Here is an 18,126-nt window from a genome sequence, read left to right on the forward strand (position 1 = left end):
TGACTGTGCGTGACTTTCACCCTCCACGGGGTCCCCTTGTGATGGGAGGGGAGGGGATGCTGTGTTTGCTGTGAGATAGTAGACAGATTGTTTGTACTGCAAACTTTTCCCATTGTCAGGAGGCTGGGGCAGTGATAGCTGGAGGAAATATAAACAACAATTTTCCAAGCACTTTTTATGTCTCTGTCAGCCGGGAGTGCCACGCTGACATGAACACAGGATTCATTTGTTCAGTGTTTGAAGCTGAGAGGTGCTGTCAATACGCCATGGCCCTTCAAAGGGTTGGTTCACAACACAGCCTGCTTGAAGAGGCCACCAAAGTCATCTTTTCAGGAAAATTAAACAAAAATATATTTACAAAACATCGCCCCTGGGGGAAGTTGAAAACGTTTTTCCTATTTACGAGCTGGTCCTTTCCCACCTGACAAATGTTGATTGCTTTCCCCCACCCTCACCTCTGCCCTTCCTCCTGTTTTAGGTGGGGCCCCAGTTCACGTGGCCTTCTAGGGAAATAACAAGGGCTTCTGTGTCCAGCCCCAACCCAGTAAAGCCCAAACACCAGCAACCAGGGGGACGTCTGAGGCCAGCGCTATTCTAGGATGGATGCTGAGCTGGGAACCCACCAGGACAGCTAGGGTCTTCATCAGAAAAATGTTCCCCCCGTAGCTGGTGGGGGCAAGTTAGGAGAGTGGACTATAAAATATCAATATGATCCATACGAAATGACCATTTTTTAGCTAAAAATGGTCATTACTGGCAATTTCATCCGATTCCATCTAAAAATCAACAACAGCTATCATTTACTGATGACTACCTGTGTGTCAGGCATTGACTCAGCACTTTCCATGAATCATGTCGCTTAATCCTCACAGTAACCCAGCAGAGTGTTGTCTTAGGTTGGGTTCCCCAGAAGTGGAATCTAAGGATTGGTGATTTATTAACAAAGTCCTCCTGGGACAAACCAGTGTGGCAGACGGGAAGCAGGTCTGGGCCAGGGATGAAGCCAAGCAAGGATGTGTGATTTGGGGCAAAGTCTCAGCCTCAGCCTGTGGGGAGTTCTGGAGCTTCAGTTACACCTCAGGGTTTGTGCCACCTCAAGACGAGCAAGCTGGGCTTTCACATGCACACAGTCCCTCCCTGGCCGGGCTGCTGCCCCTGGAGTGAGCTCCGCACGTGCAGCTCTCTGCATGCCTGGTGAGAGGCTCCAAGAGCCCAGAGGCAGGCCTCTGAGCAAGGTGACAGGTGCCGGCCCTTAGAAGCAAAGCACCTGATGGTACCTAATGGAAATGGTAACAGGGTCTATGGGCCTTGGCAGAGCATCATCTGAGTCCTGGAGGTAGGTGCTACTTTGATCACTATTTTGCGCATAAAGCAACTGAGATTCAGAAAAGTAACTCAGCTCTGGTCACAAACGAGTAGGGCCAGAACTTTTATCCTGGTCTGGCCACTAAGTTATCCTCTCAGTGTCACTCCCAATGTCCTTGGTCACTGGGGTCAAGCTGGCAGTGCCTGGCTCCCCTTTTCCTTAGAATGTGGTTTTAGACCCTCTTTGGCTCACGCAGATGGATTGGGGGGCCCACCCCAGTGACCACAGCCACAGTTTGTCTAAGTCCATTCAGCAGGAAGCTGGACTCTGCCACAGCAGCTCTCCTTTGTTCCTTTATAGGTTGGAAAAGGGGCCTTTCCTGCCCCCTGCTCTGTGAGATCTGCTCACAAGTTCCTCCACGGCCCCTGGAGCCTGTCCTCCCACTCAAGAGTCCCCAGGCACAGGCAGGTATGACCTGCTGCTCTCCATGGCCATGGCCAACAGCAAAGCACCACCCAGTGACACTGCCTGAGAAGGCTATCGTTGCTTTGATCATGAGCTCACTCCCAGCTGGGCCGGGCCAAGGGACACATGGACCCCAGGACAACTGGTGAGGGGATCCCCTCCAGCTTCTGCCTCCTCGCTCCCTCCTCTGGGACAGGTGCAGTCACTTGCCCTTATTTGGCAGCCAAGGTGGCCTTCCTGAGGGAGCTGGTTCAGAGCTCTCCAGCCCAGGACGAGCCACAGTGGGAAGGATACAGACTCCGGAGACAGGATCGCAGTTCACAGCTCAGTTCAGCCACGTGCTAACTGAAATGGCTATTTAACTTCTTTGTACTCTAATTCTGTCATCTATAAACAGGAAATGACAATTCTGTACGCTGCAAAGTTTACAAGAGATGTTATCTGTGAGTGCCTAGCACAGAGTGGGCATTTGAGAAATGTTTGGTCCCCGCCTTTTTTCCAGGCTTTGCTGGCATTGCTTCCTGTCACGTTGCCTGTCTTAACTTTGGGTCACTGTGTGCATTTTAATACAGCCTGGCTGTGCAGGTTGACTGGGTACAAGGTGCAAACTAGAGAAACGTGTCCTTTATTGTCATGTGTTTCGAAAGGTTTTAGCCCTTCTGGGTTACCATCTGAGTTCTGTCAAAGCCCACAGGATGGCCTGCTTTCTTTTCCATCGATCTTTAATGCAAAGCCAGCATCTGGCCGTCCTCATTGAATTCCATTATACTCCATATGCTAATAGCTCCTCAGATGAGGCCCTCTTGGATGGCATACCACAAGAGAAAAAGCAAAATGCTACATGACACTGAGATGCTGGGTCACGCCCCCTCCAACCTTATCCCCCATACATAGAAATGCTGTCCTAGTTTTCAGCAGCCTAATTGAACATCAACCACATCAGAAAAAAACCCGGCTTGCCACCCACTCCATTGTGCTAAGAATAACTTCCATCCCAGCAGCAGAGCTGGTCAGGATCACTTCCCAGCGTCTCCATCTGGAATTACGTGTGAGGATTCAGACAGTGCATTTGTTCATTTCGAGTGTGAAGCTGGCATGGGCCCTGAAACTCGGAAGCTGCACAAAAACACCGAGAAACCCAGAGTAAACATGCCAACCCTGAACTACCCCGAAACCTGTCTCCCGTTGAAAATCTCCTTCCCCTTTGTGGATTGCATGGATCTCGTTTGCTCTGCTCTTCCCAGCATATCCAGGAGTCGGTTTTAAACGCTGACTCTTTGCTCAGTTTGGCGCAGCATCTCATAGTGGAGTCCTCAGCCAGCAGGACCCCCTGATGACCGGGATCACGGTTTACTGATTTCAGGCTGAAATCCGGATTTCATCGTGATTGGAGGTTTGGCTTGGGGGAAAGGATTGTTTAATCTACCAAATAAATACAATCATCCATTCATTCAAAATCCACGTCCAGAATGCCACTTGTGTGCCAGGCCCTGTGCCACCTAGCCCCCGAGGCCTCGAGGCACCCCCTCTGGGAGAAGACAGTCTGATATCAGAGATTCCCAACCCTGCTGCACAGCAGAATCATCCAGAAGCTTTTCAAAGTGCTCTGTACATGTATTTTCTTCTTTAATCTTCACAGTAATCCTACAAAATAGATACTGCTATTGTACTCACTTTAAAGATGGGGAAACTGAGGCATGGGTTGATTGAGTCACTTGCCCAAGGTTACACAGCACCGCAAAAATAGAATACCACCGCAGGCGGTCCACCTTCAGAGAGCTGCGCTTACCTCTGAACTGTGCTGCCTCTTGGCCCGTGGAAGCATGGGAGGGGGTGGCATCTGGAAATGGCTGGAGCCTGTGGCAAAAAGCCAGGGAGAGGAAGCTGGAGAGGTGGGCAAGGGCAGGGCAGGGGAGGGAGGGCCCTGGGTGCCCGGACTGGAAGACTGGATTTTGTCCAGTAGATGATGGGACTAGCTCCCACCTGTGCCAACTAGAGGACGACGGCAGCTGCTGGGGGGCTGGGGATACATTTCCACATGACAAAAAGTAGGCCAGTGTCTCTGGAAGAGAGGGCTGAGGTGCAGTCACTCTGTGATGGCGATCGGCTCTGACAGGAGCTCTGTGCTGAGCGGGGAGGAATGTGAGAAGGGCCCCCTGGTCCTTTTCCCTACTGAACTCTTGCTTCGACATGTTATCAGGACCTCCGGGGTCATCCCCAGAGCAGCTGGCTCTGTGCCTGCCTTCTCTGGAAGCCACACTGCCTACCCAGGGCCGGTGCCCGCTCCGGTCATAAGGCCCCAGAACCTTCTCATCACAGAGCTCAGGGCTGAGCTGATGGGGCGGCCATGGAAGAGCAGGAAACCAGGTCCCTGCCCATTAGCTAAGCCAGGAGAGAGGCTCTGCCCTCAGGGACAGCAGGCTGTAATAGTTACACACGGGAGCCTGGGTTCAAATCCCAGCCCCACCACTTACTATGTGGTTTTGGGCAAGTCCTTCAACCTCTATAAAGATCGGTTTTCTCATCTGTAAAATGGGGGTGGGCGTTCCTTCCTTGCAGGTTTGTTTTCAGAATTGGAGATTTTATTCATAAGATGCCTGGTAAATGTGTCTACAGCCTTCAACAGATAGCAGCTTGGATTGTACCTAATTACCTGCTGTTACTGTATCAGAAGACTCTATGGGCCCAGTGAGCCCAGGTCGAGAGCCACTGAACCCCCTTATTTTGCCCCTGAGAAAACCGAGTTCTGAAAGGGATCAGGGTCCCTTGGAATTTGAACCACAGAACCAGGAGTAGGGGGTACCTGTGAGAGGCCCCATGGCTCCCACCATGGAGCAGGGGTGAGAAGTTCAACTCCACTTGGCCATGAACACCCACAGCCTCTGCTCCGACTTCCTCCCTCCATGATGGCATGGAAACAAACCTTTTTGGAAGGGTTGTGCGGACGAATAAGCTGTCATTCCAAAGTGCTGAAAAGTACTCCACAGGTGCCAAATCATGACTCTCCATGGATTTCAACACCTCGGTTGGCATGCCATCCTGCCAGATGCAAGCTGCATGAGGACAGTGCATGTGTGTGTGTGCGCATGCGTGCATGCATGCATGCGTGTGTGCATGTATGTGTGTGTTTGTAGGGGGTAAGGAAAGGGAGGAGGAGAGAGAAGAACACAAGGAAGATTCCAGGTTTTCTGGAGACTATTTCCACACCTGAAGTCCAGTACAGTGTGGCTAACCCCCCTGCCCTGTGATGAAGACAGAGCGCTCTCTTCCTCCCCAGGTCCTCGGCATCCTACTTTCAGCCACCTGCTGGGGGAAGGTGTGAGCAAGGCAGCTGCCCAGGCCCCCGCTCTGTGGCCCACAGTGAGTTGGTGCCATGTTGCTGAGGGGCAATGATTTGCCCGACCTTCAGCAAACAAGAAGCAGAGTCAGGGATTCAGTCCCAGGGTGCTGATGTCAAACAGCGTGTTGTGGTGTGGAAAAAGTGTGTAATCTGGAATCAGACAATTTGGGATTTGAATTCCAGTTCTATTGCTTTCCAGCTGTGTGACCTTGGGAAAATTACTACTTTATCTAACTGTGCCTCAGTTTCTTCATCTGTAAAAGGGACAAAATATGACTTCCAAGCATTATTTAGAGACATTAAATGAGATTAAGACTCTGGCGCATAACTGGTTCATTCCTACCCCAAACCCTGCTACCCTCCCAGTGCTTTCTGACCTGGATTACCATGGCGCCTGGGCTGATCCCGATGTGTTGGCTTTAATTGTGGAGCTGGAAGAGTCAGAAAGACACAAATATGGAGAGGCCGTCTCTGAGAGCAAAGCCTGTCTCCCAAGAAGAGCCATTTCCCTGGAGATGATGGCCTCAGACGTCTCAGGAGTTTGGGTTGAAAGCAGCCAGTGGTGGTGGTGGGGAAGCCTGCACTCCATACCCGTGCAGAAGATGGTGCAGGGCCCTCAGTAGATGTCTTGGAGGAAACAGACATGCTCACAGCCTGCTCTTTCCCTCTCTACAAATGAGTTAGGCAGGAGGCCAGGTGAGGAGTGGGCAGATGTGGGCTGGGCTGCAATGAGAGATGCTGGACCTCTCTGGGCCTCTCTTCGCCTGCCGAGTGCAAGGAAAGTGCTGCAGAGAGGTTACCGCTCTCTAGCTTCTTCTCCCTGCCTGGTCCATTCTGGATGCCCCAGTTTTGGGGATACAGATTCCTTGCCCAGGATGCTGGATGGTGCCCAGGAGCCCCTCTCAGAGAGACAGGGGTCCCTTGGGCTCATAGCCTCAGGTTCTGGGCTTTCACTCAATGTCTTAGCGATGGAGATTTCTACTCACTCAGATATGTCCACAACAAGGGGCCACATGGTGACTCCAGGGTAGGCGGGAAAGGAACTGTGGCTTGAACACTTCCTGTGTGCCAGGAAAAGTGATAATCCTCATGGTGGAGCAGTGACCATGGATCAATCACTTCTTAGTGCTTTACACATACTAATTCGTTTAACCCTTCCAGCAACCCTGTGAGGGAGGGACTTTATGAGCTCCATTTTACGGATGAGAAACCTGAGGCACAGAGAGGTTAAGTAACCTGTCCAAGGTCACACCGCTAGTAAGTGGCAGAACTCAAACCCACACAAACTCATGTAGTCAAACTCCGAAGTCTTCCTCCTTTTTGCCACCATATCCTCCTTTACTGCCTCTCATTTAATTTCCCCCCAAAGTCCCAGGAGGTAGGTCTTACTAATGACATAGGTGAGGAAATTGAGGCCCAGAGAGGTTAAGTGACTAGGACGAGACCACACAACCAGTTAAGCGTCTATACACATCTATGGGACTCTTTCCACTTCACTAAGGGGCTTCCAGAGGAGCAACTGAGACCTTGGCATTGTCTCTGACCCCATGGGTAAGAGGGAGGAGAATGCAGGGGGATGCAGCTCTTTGCTCGCTGCCCAGACCTCCCTAAACACGCGGGCAGGCAGGCACCAAAGACCCGCCTAGCCTGGTTACCCTGTTTGCCTCTCAGCCCTCACCCCAACATCCCCCAAACATCGCCCCTACTTCACCCCAAACATCGTTTCTCCAGAGAAGCCTTGGCCTCAGCGGTCAAAGGGATCCAGGCTCTTTATCTGCTAACATAGCACTCGCCTCACTTCGTAATTATGCATTCACTGATGTGATTATGTAATTATTGTTCATTTCCCTGATTACCTTGAAAGCTCCATGAGAAAAGAACTTTAGTTCTTACTAACATTATTATATCACCAGCGATTAGCATGTTGTCTGGCATTTGATAGCAGTAAAATATTACGTAAATGAATGAATGAATGAGCATAGCACCTACAAGGTTGTAGGCTCACCACAGGCCCTCTGCCTCCATTGTCTCGAATCCTCTCAACAACCCTGTGAAGTAGTTACCATCGTGCCCAATTTACTAATGAACAAAAGAGGGGTCAGGGGAGGGAAGGGACCATTGCTCGGCCAGTCAATCCGAGGTGAAGTCAGGATTCACACCCAGGTCCGCCTGGCTCCAGCCCCGGTGTTCTCTCTTCTCTCCCCTCAGGAAGGAACCTGGAAACCATGGGGAGCGATGGGGGCTCTGCCCAAGTTCATCCTCTGGGGAAAACAGAAGAAAACAGGGTTGTGGGGACCAGACAGGATTGAAAGTCAAGACTAAAGCATCAGAGGCAAAGAAAGAACTGAAATGGTCATGGAGGAGATTGCAGAAAACTGTCTTTGATAACTCAGCAGGAAGTCAGCCTTGCAGGCCAGCTGCTTTCCAAGACTGGATCCTCCTCCAGCTCAACCCTTCATGGTCCCTCCTTGGGAAGGAGAAAACCCGAACAAGCAGATGATTCTGAATGGGAGTTCATTCAACATCTCAAAGCTCGAAAAGATGGTCTTCGTGGAAACGAGGAAGCCAGGATGAGGACGATGATGGTCTTCACGCCGCCTTAGGGAGACTACCTTTATTAGATTCCTATTTGATGCATGTCCAGTCTGCCTTGAGGAGAGAATTCTGATAAATTTATCAGTGAGTATCTAAAATTCTTGCTCAATCTGGAGCTTCAAGAAAGTTGCCAGGCAATTTTTTAAAAAAAAATGCTTTAGCGGTGTCTTGCCCTGTTTGTAAGAACAATAGCTTTCTAAGCCAAAAAATAAAAGAAAACCCCTGTATATTTTGTTCAAGCTCTGAGGTTTTATTTGCCTTGGGTTTGCAGAGCGAGGGGAAATCAACACAGCTGTTTATGTTTAGTGACTTCGAATGATCTCAGGGCACGAAGGATCCTCATGGGTGTCTGTTTTGTTGACAGTTTTTAGACCAGCTTTGAGCTCAGCCAAGGAGCAGTGTGAACCAGAATTCCCTCTGACACACGGCCAGCAGGGTTCACGTCAGGCATTCTGGGGCCCGCTTTCTTCTCCATCTTCTCTCCTTCTGCAGGATGAGGACTCTGTCTTCAGGCCAGCACCACTGGCTCAAGAGGCAGCTCGGCAGATCAGTCAGGAAAGAACTGACTTCCTCGTCCCCCTGCTCAGGGGTGGTCTTGGCACTTCTGCAGAGAGCGACTCCGTTTAGGAGCTGCTTCCCTGGAAGGAAGGGAAAATAGGCCAGGTCTCTGGAGTGTCGTTCCTGGTTGTCTTAGGAGAGAAGCCTGCTTGTCAGTGACTTTGTTATATATACACATACCTCCCTTTAACTAAAACTGGATTTTAACCTTTGATAGGTAACAACGCTTTGGTTGGTTGTTTGGGGGAGGGGCTCATCTCTCCTGCCTGAAAAGGCAGAGGACAGCACTGGATACAAGCTAACTTCCATGTCACCAACATTTGGCACACGGCTTGGTTCATTATAGGGCTTAATAAGTGTTTCCAGAATAAATAAAAGGTTAAAACAAGTAAAGATATTTATTTGAAAAATACAGAAAATTCCATGGAAAAGTAAAACCACCCACAATTCCAACCCTTTAAAAGAATGATGTAAAATAAGAAGAAATGACCAGTCCCCTAGCTTGCCTCTCAGAAATAACTGCTGTTAACAACTGGAGGTGATTCTTTCCCTCCTTTTCCTTCCCCTTATAAACATATTTATTTATACGTATGTAAACACACGTAAATATATTAGCAAATTTTAATAGTAGCCAAACATATATGTAAATAACAAGATAAATACGTCCACTAAGGATACATTTTAAATAAAGAAAAAAGAATCACAAAATGCATACCAAAGGGCTAAGTGATTTTCTCTGTTACCCGCTGTTGAGATTTTTCACACCAGCACACCCTTTTATGGGCACAGAGCTTCGAGAGTTAACTCTGCTCCAGGCAGAGAGCCTGCGCCTCTGGGAGCCCTGAACCCTGAGCATCACCCGCCTTTCCCCTGGATCAGACGTTGGCCAGGAGCGCCTGTCCCAGCGGATGCTCACCAGGCTCCGTGCCTGGGGCAGAGTCAGAGGGTAGGCATGAAGGCTCGCAGGATGATAGCGGTAACCAAAAGAGGAAATGCAGGGGCGGGCGCGGCAGGAGCATCGCAGGCAGTGCCTGGAGGCCGGCGCTGAGCAGGGCCAGGCTGCTGGGTGCAATGGCAGCGCTGACTCGGAGGCAGCATTGGGGCAATTAACGGCTGTGTCTGGGCTGCAGGGGCAGCTAGACTGGCTGAGCGTGTCTCTCAAGAAAGAAAATCCTGCTCAGAAAGTAATAGAAGGCCTGGGTTTTTCCAGATTGGCTTTTCACTTGATTGAAATGATCCAGGTTTTTGCCTCAGTAATCTCACTCTAAAGTGTTGAGAGAGCAAAGCTTTAGTAGCATTTCTTGAAGCGGTGCTTTTCCATGTGCTTGCCTTGCCGGGAGAGCTTTACCAACATACAAATGCCTGGGCCCCACCCCCGGAGAGTCTGATCTGATTGGCCCAGGGTGGGGCCTGGCAGCCTCAGTGTATTAATTCAGCAGGTGACCTTAAGGGACAGCCATGGCTGCGAAGCCCAGTGTGAGGACCAGCGGGTTCAGAGTCACTCGAGTGCTTGTTTAAAATGCAGCCTCACAGATCCAGAATCTAGGTCTGTTGGGGAGGTGCTCAGGGATCTGTTCCTTTAACAAGCACCCCTGGTGATTCTTAGGCTTCTTGTTTAAGGACCACCGGTCCAGTCGTCTTGGCCTCCCAGTGGACACCAGCCAGCAGCTCTGTCTCAGAGCCTGAGCATCATGCAGACAGGCCCCATAACTGCTTGGCGCTCATTCCTCGCCTCATTGTTAAGACCACTATCATTCACAACCTGGGTGGTCACCCACCTTTCCACCTGCCTCCTCGACTGTAAAATGGAGCAATTGTGCCACCAGGCAGGAGTGCCCTGGGGAGTCACTGCAATGGTGTGGAGAAGGCAAATCTTGACAGGATGTTAGTATTATCGTTTCTACCGTTATTGTCACGATGACCATTCCTTTGATAGTATACTGGCTCACGTGCAGGGTCCAGGCTCTGGAGTTCAGTGCCTGAGTTCAAATCCTGCTTTTCCACTTCATTACCTGTGGTCTTAGGCAAGATACTGAACTGTCTCTGGTCCTCAGTTTTCTCATCTGTAAAATGAAAATGACAGTACCCATCCACCTCATGAGATTGTCGTGAGAATTAAAGATAAGGTATGTACAATGGTTACCATAGTCCCTGGCACATACTAAGAATAACTTCATAAATTATAATTTTTATCAGCATCATCATTGTTATGGGTCAACTCTGGTTGTCTGGGAAGAACGCAAAATACAAAACAAGGAATATAATTTTTTAAAAAGATCAGTTTGAAACTCAACTAGACCTCTCCATTGACAATATTTGTTCCTTCATCTGTAATAGTGAAACAGTGGGCAGAGAATTAAAAATAACAAGCAAACAGAAAGGCTTGCAGGTAGGATCCAGCCTCAAATCTGGACGTGTTCAGCTCCATCCCCTTCCCCTTTACTTCCTGCAGGCATGGTTCTACATGGTCCTCACCCCAAAATACAGGAAGAGCTTCAGGAAGCCCCAAGTACTGACTCGATTGTAGCCAATGGGATGGACTGGAGAATCCAGAAGTTTTTATTTTCCTCCCATCCTAATTCGCCTCTTTGCCCACACATACAATCTTGATATTCACCTTTCATTTACATTTTTCCTGGTCCTATCTCTTGATCAAGAGACCTTATTATTATTTGACAGTCCTATTGCACATCAAATGGGAAGGCCACAATCTCCCAGAGATCACCATTGCGCATATCAATCTGCATACAGACCCACTGGAAGAAGCGAGGGGGGGCTCAGGGTGAGCAGACTTTCTAAAGAGCTGTCTGTCCTAAGGGTCTTACCTTGACTTCTCTGCAGTCTGAGATGGGTAGGCTCTCAATTCAGCTGCTACCAATATGTGGGCATTTGTGCCATCTCTGAGATATGTATCATCAGTTGCCAACCCATGTCATAGAAAATTAAGGTAAAGTGTGTTTTTGAAAATAAGCCAGTGTGATTCTTTTTCACTCCCACATAAACTCATAAATGTTTTGCTTTTTAAGAGTCTCATGCCCCACCAACTCAGCTAGCCGGGCGACCACTGTTTGGCTTTTTCTATTTTCCAGAGATTTGCAACATGCCCTTTCATTGTTTATAATCTCGGGTCTCCAAGAGGCTGTTGACTTTACCCCCAGATCCCTCCATTTTTGGTGATGGACTGGGCTTTGGATGTGTCAGCCTCCTCACAGGACCGTCTTCTTGGGAGGCCAGACGCAGCCGGGGGTCTTTAACTCAGATGAAGGATGGGTTGATGGGGCTGGTCACTTGCAGGTCAGCTCTGAAGCCTAACTCACACTCAGCTAATCACCGGTGGCTGATGTTGAGGATCCAAACGAGATGCAGCTGGTGCACCCTGATCCGAGGAGGATGGCTCTTATAGCCGGGGAATGGTCTGAATTCTCAGGATGATTCAGGGGTCCTGAGAGCTGTGGTGACAAGTTTCAAACTGGCCCATCACTGATGTGGGGGATCTTGAAAGTTAGAGGCAGACAGAAGAAAAAGAGAGAAGGGTTGTCAAAGTTGGGATTCAAAATGGTGGGCTGCCCATAGTGCATGGAATAAAAAGAATAACACTTTTTTAAAAACCTGGATAGAGTGTTCTTTCCAAAGCAGTTTGCCATTCTCTGAACTAGTGACTTCTTTAGCCACCAATGCTTGCCAAAATATTAATTCAAAATGACTTCTCTCAGGTTAACATAGCATTCATATGGAACAAGTAACTTTATAGGACATTTTTATAATTTGAGAGGATCTTATTTAAGGAAGAATCTTGCAATTATTTCTTTTGCCCCAGGGGAAAAAAATAGGTTTTTCCCACCTTGTCTGGTTATGAAGATAAATTATTTTGCTTTAAATAAGGAAAATGAGGGTGTATAGGAAAGATATAAAGGGAGATGAAAAATGTTCCAGGAAAGAGCAAATAAAATTATTAAAGGGATGAGACGGCAGGGGAAGAAATTTGAAAATAGATTGAAAGATTCACTTGTCTTCCATCAAGAAAGATGAGAAATTATCAGACTTGAGTTTTATAAATCACACAGGGTTAAGGTGAATGCTCATATGTTTACCAAATCCTTGAGTATTAGGAAGAGGTACTTTAAAAAAAAAAAAAAAAGGAATGCACTGTTTTTATATTAGTACACATTTGAGGGTCTCAGAACCCAAAAAATGGCCTTGGCCACAAATGTGATTTAAATGGGAGACCAAAGATGGCAAATACATAGCATGTATGTGACTATTTCTATTTCTGCACCCATGACAGACATTATTAGTTGATCAGGCTGCTGTTTCCAACTAACCTTGACAGACGCACCCTCAGAATTCTTTTCAGCATAGTGAAAGAAAGTCACTTAACTACAGCTCGCCCTTGACATGACACCCTTTTGCTACCAGTGGTTAAACCTTACTACTCAAAGTATGACCTCCAGACCACCAGCATGGGCATCACGTGGGAGCTTATTCCAAAAGCATAATCTCAGCCCCATTCTAGACCTACTGAAATCACAACCTGTGTTTAGCAAGATCTCCAGTAATTCTTATGTATATTAAGGTTTAAGAAGCCCCGCAGGAGCACTGAATGCCTGATTTATTCATTAGAGGGGAAGTTCTCAAATTTTAGTATGCATCAGAATCACTGGGTTAAATACTTGTAAAACCTAGATTGCGCCCATTCAGGGCTTTTGATTTAGTAGGTCTGGGGTGGGGGTTTTCAAACAAGTTTCCAGGTGCTGCAGCTGCTGCTGGTCCGGGGACCATACTTTGAGAACCACTGCATTAGGGCCATGGAATTACCTTGGAATATCTCCCTGACCCCTAAAATCGAAGACTGCAATATCTTTCCATAACTCTTGGTACCTCTGTCAGAACCAGAATTCTGGGTAGGAGAGTCCTAAGGTTTAACATAGTGTAACATCTCTTACTACCTTACGTTCCTGAATCTGAAAGGCTCTCCTCCTTGAGAACTGCTGCTAGCATCATTCACTCATTTGTTCAGTAACAGTTTCTGTAGCTATCTGTCCACAACATTATACTCGAAGCTGAGAGAATCTAATGAAAAGTTAAGGTGCAGTTCCTAACTTCAAAAGGCTTACTCCCTAAGAAGAAAATGAACATGAAACGATAATAACAAGGTGGCATCAGATGGCAAAGGGCTGGTGCCAAGTAAGGGCCATAAACTACATGTGATCTAATTTCAGCCAGAGGGAGCATACCTGAAATTACCTACAAGTCTGTATTCCAGCCCAGCTAGAGTAGAAAGTCGCTACATAGAAAGGGTGGAAGATAAGGTGGGAGAGGGAGCAGGCCAGGGTAAGACAACACCTTCTTATTTCTCAGTGCTGCTTTGAGAGGTTGTTTTAAAACTTTGAAGTTGCCTTTGGTCTGGATAATGATAAATCAATGCTATCAGCATTGTACATCAGGCTATAGGGTGGACGTACAGTGAAAACCTGAGTCTCAGAGACAGAGAGACAAATAGCTTATGAACAGAGATGGCTAGGGAGAAAAGTAGCAGTAATTTAATAATAGGGATAATAATACACAGCTTCTCTTGGACTCTTACACTGCCAGGTACTTGTGCTAAATGACTGTCAGAACTATCTCATTTAATCCAAACAGCACAGTATATATATGCAGTCAAATCTCCTCCTTACTCCAAGTGAAAACCCAAGCTTTGTAAGGATGCATGTAAGGTTAAAGAATTTGCCTAATTTAAATCCAGGCAGTTCTGGATAGGGTGCTCCTCATCCATGAATCCGAGGACCCTGGCCTGCCTGGATCATCCCTTCCAATTCTCGAATACTTTGAGTCAGCGAGGAACCCAAAAAGCAGCTGAGACGAGGGGAGAAATCCTTGGGTGAATTAAAGTCGAGGAACCGGTGGGTCCAGCGTGCCCGAGGCGCGGCCAGCGAGGGGCTCCCACGTGAAACGCGGCCAGGTTTGGCCTGAGCCTGTGGGGTCAGGGGGCCTCTCCAGCTTCCTCCGACCATTGGAATCAAGAGTCTGGTAGGTTCCAAGGAGGAGCCTTCTCGGGCGGGAGTCTTCCCTGGGTATTGTATTGGCCTATAAATACTTCAAATAGTTAAGTGAAACGTGCCGCCTTTGAAAGCTGGAGAGGAAGCTACTGAGGGGCCCCCGGCCCCCCGGAAGGGCAGGCAGGAAAGAGGAGAAATGGCTGGCGCGCCCTCCGCCAGGGAGACAGGACCGGCCCTGCCCTGCCCTGCCCAGGCCAGATGGGGGGCCGCGGGCGCGGCTCCGGAAGACTCGAACCGTTAAGGTGACCAAGCAATTTAAAAAAAGGAAACAAACTTCCCCCGAGCCGGGCCCGCGAGGCCCCAGGGCGGGCGTTTGCGTTCGAAAGAGCATTTTTCAAAAGCAGATTTGGGGGCCGGGGCGCGGGCCGCCGGGAGCGCGCGGCCGGAGCAGCGCCGCAGAGCGGCCGCCAGCCCGCTTTGTACTCGCGCCCGAGCGCGGCCCCAGAGTTTCGGCCGCGGCCCGGGAGTTGAGGCCACGCCCCCTTTGCAGTGCGAGCCGCGGCCGCTGATTGGCGCGCCGCGGACCAATTGGTGCGCCGGGGCGGCCCGGGCTGTCAGCGCGCGCCGCAGCCGCGCCGGCCGCAGCCTGTCCTCCCCCGCGCCGAGCCCCGCAGCCAGCGCAGCCTTCCCGGGAAGCGCGGCGGCCGCTAGCGAGCGCAGCCCTGCCCAGCCCGCCCGCGGCGCGGCCCGGCGCCCGCGCCCCGCGGCCACAGCCTTGCGGCGCTGTAGCGCACGGAGCATGTGCACATCCGCAGGCGCTAAGGTGCTATCTGTCCGGGGGGCTTCTGGGCGGCGGTGACCGACTGTCACGCCTAGAGAGACCTTTCGGGGGCTCTCGCCGCGCCTCTGCGTCGCGAGTGACACTGCGGTGCTGGTGATCGGGGCGGCAGCTGCCTCTCGGTAGAGGCGTCTTGGGCTCTGTGCGCCCTCTCTCTCCTTCCTCCGTCGCTCGCTCCTTCGCTCCCCTCGCTGCTCGCTCCTTCCCTCGCCGGCTCACACCCACAGCCTCCCGCAGCGGGAGGCGTGCGTCCCTGCCGCTCCTCTTCCAAAGGGGCCTCCTCACTTCGGAGATGCAGTGACAAGTTAATATGGGCTTCCAAACCTCGGGTTCCCAGGAGGAGAATCTCAAGAGGCAAAAGCTCCTGAGCGCCCGGAGGCCTTGAACAGGCCGCCCAGGAGGGGCGTGAGACCCGATTGCAGCATCTGTCCAGGTGGGACCAGCTGAGCGCCGCGACCAGTCTTCCGCCCCATCCCGACGCCCCAAAGGCGCGCTCGCCGGATTGCTCCGAGCTCCCCGACTCGGGGATTTCTTTTTTTTTTTCCTCCGCTGGTGGTGGGCGCCTCGCGGGCCAAGGCCCGGCGCCTGCTCTGCTGCCCGCGCTGCCTTTAGCGGTCGCCTCCGCCGCCGCTGCCAGGGACGTGCTGGGAAAGCCGAAGCCCCGGGAGAAGATGCCGGCCATCCTGGTCGCCTCCAAAATGAAGTCGGGACTGCCCAAACCCGTGCACAGCGCCGCGCCCATCCTGCACGTGCCCCCAGCCCGGGCCGGCCCCCAGCCCTGCTACCTCAAGTTGGGAAGCAAGGTGGAGGTGAGCAAGACCGCCTACCCTAGCCAGATCCCGCTGAAATCGCAGGGGCTGCAGGAGCCGGCGGGGGAGGGGCTCCCGCTGCGGAAGAGCGGCTCAGTGGAAAACGGGTTGGATACCCAGGTGAGAGGCGCTGGGTGCCGGGGCACTGTTCTGGGGGGATGGGTGCATACTTTTTTTGGGGAAGGGTGGCATGGCTGGATGAGGGAAAGGGATACCTTGTGGCTGGAGGAGGGAAACGTTCTACTTAGGTCGGCGGACTGGGGGATGCGCGAGGAGAGTGGGCTGGCCGGTGGGTGTGGCCCGGGTGCCTGAGGTTTGCCTTAAGGAGCTCTTGGAGACCCGGATGCCCTCACGCCTGCGGCTTCCTTCTGGGGGACACACACAAAAAAACGTGTGCAGCACTGGAAATGTCAGGTCCTCCGTGTTGAGGGGTTGGCCCGAAGAAGGCAGTGTCTAATGCAGCGGCTGACTGTCTGTCAGTTCTGCAGAGATTCTGTCCCTGCCAAGGAATGGTCCGAGGCCTCGTTGGGCTCAAGGCCCCCTGGCCTGACTGCAAGATCCAGGAAAAGGGGGCTGGAGGTGGCAGCGAACCTGCTCCCCTGGCTGGGAGATGCCTGCCCCTGCCCCATTGCTGGGGCTGACAGGATTCCGGGCACGGCGCTCGGACTGCGGTAGGAGTGCCCGGTGCACCAGCTGAGACGGGCAGCTGGAGACGCCTAGCGTCTTGGCTGGCTGTTGCGGTGGGGTTGGGGTGGCTGCCTCAGAATGGCGGCCCGAAGCTAAGCCCCTCCTTCCTGGGTAGTAGATCCTGGTGCTGGTAGCCTGGGTGACTAGGGGTGAGGGGTGGCTTGAAAAGAAGTGGTGACCCTACCTTTCCAGAGAGAGCCTGCATCCCGCAATTGGCTGGGTGACAGACCCTGGCCCTGCAATCTCTTTTAAGGAAACCAGCAAAGGCCAATCAGGTTCTCTTGGCCCCTTGCCCTCCCTGCTGCTTTTTTTTCCCCTCTTCTGGTAGGAGGGAGCAGGGGCATGCTGGATTTTCTTGGCAGTCAGTTGGCAGGGACTTTTGGGGACAGGCGGACCTGGCGGATGTGACTGTCCTGGTCAGGAGAGGCGGGAAGCAGAGGGGGCGGTGGTTTGGGGCTGGTGTCAGAGAAGTGGCAACAGACCAGCTGACCTTTTTGGCAATTGATTCTCGGCTGACACTGTCTCCACCTTCTTCTGGAGCTTTCGCTGATCAGAGGCTAGAACTCAACACATTCCTAGCCTTTCTGATGGAGGAACTGGAGCTGGAAGCTAATTGTAAGCAGACTTTTGGAACTCTGGGCTGGAGAAGGCCCTTCAAGCAGATTAAGCTGCCACACCAGGCTGATAAGCTTGCCCCTTGCTGCTGCACTTGCTAAACATTTTGGGAAGCTGACAGGTTTGAGTGATGGCGTGTGGGAGGAAGGCAAGATTTCCCCAGTGCTCCCTGGCCTGTCTCTGCTAGGGTTTGTGCTCTGCTCTCTTTTTCTGCTGTTAGCCAAAAGGTTTGTCCGGTGGGCTCTGACGTGGGAATGAGCTCGGGGTACACTCCTCTGAGAGTCTTCCCTTTATCCTTGGAGGTGGGGCTCCTGAGGAGTGGTGGGTGGTGTGTGGGAGGCCAGAGCAGTGACACGGGATGTGACACACACCCTCGGGGCTGATGAGGAGGACTGGAGGAATGAGAGGGAAGGTGGACACTGGGATTGTTCCTCTCCAGGCAGCTGTTCTGCCTTTGCTCATGTGACCCTTCATTTAACAAACATTGTCGGAGGACTTGCAGTGGGCAGGCGCTGGAAAGGTGATTCATCACCCTCCTTGCTGGAAAAATATCCTCCAGCTGCGGGGGGTGGGGGGGAGGTCTCATTCCCTCAAGCTTCTCCTCCCTCGCCTTTGGCCCACAGTTCCCAGAATGCCCCCATTCCACCTGCCCCACCCCCATGAGGATGCTTTGGATGGACAGCTCAGGAAATGGGCCCCTTCCCGGTGGCTATCCTGCTTCTCACCAGCCTGCCCTTTCCTATCTATGTCCAGGCTTCCTGGGGGCTCTTCTCTGTGGCAGGTGGCACATCCTTGTTCTCACTGCCCCACCCTGGCAGCAAAGTGACCTTGGCAAAGGGGGTTTCCCTTCTTTGGACAGAGCTCCCTCCCACTCCGCCTCACGCGGTGCCCATTCTTCCAGGAAAGTCTCTCCATAA

The 18,126-nt window shown here is 51.3% G+C and overlaps 1 protein-coding gene and 1 long non-coding RNA gene across 11 annotated transcripts in view; one reads left to right on the forward strand and one right to left on the reverse strand.

Annotated features, from left to right (window-relative positions):
* NAV2 (neuron navigator 2) overlaps positions 1-18,126 on the forward strand; it is a 706,640-nt gene that overhangs the window by 306,845 nt on the left and 381,669 nt on the right. For 4 of the 10 annotated variants that reach the window (XR_011541254.1, XM_070624483.1, XM_070624484.1 and 1 more), the window contains exon 1: positions 14,874-16,027. The exons of 3 other annotated variants lie outside the window; for them this stretch is intronic. Coding sequence is in view for 6 of the 7 variants with exons in the window: in XM_070624483.1 (XP_070480584.1) it covers positions 15,770-16,027 (258 nt within the window). In the remaining variant the exon portion in view is untranslated. Of the gene's footprint in view, positions 1-14,827; positions 16,028-18,126 lie in introns of those variants that run through there. 3 more of the 10 variants (XM_070624485.1, XM_070624488.1, XM_070624489.1) reach the window with 1 other exon arrangement.
* On the reverse strand, positions 8,644-16,817 carry LOC139084002 (uncharacterized). The gene is made up of 3 exons (XR_011541256.1): positions 16,779-16,817; positions 11,090-11,758; positions 8,644-10,327 (listed from the first exon to the last, which is right to left on the reverse strand). It is a non-coding gene; the product is annotated as an uncharacterized lncRNA (long non-coding RNA).

Source organism: Equus przewalskii, chromosome 6 (assembly GCF_037783145.1).
Source record: "Equus przewalskii isolate Varuska chromosome 6, EquPr2, whole genome shotgun sequence".
Taxonomy (NCBI): domain Eukaryota; kingdom Metazoa; phylum Chordata; class Mammalia; order Perissodactyla; family Equidae; genus Equus; species Equus przewalskii.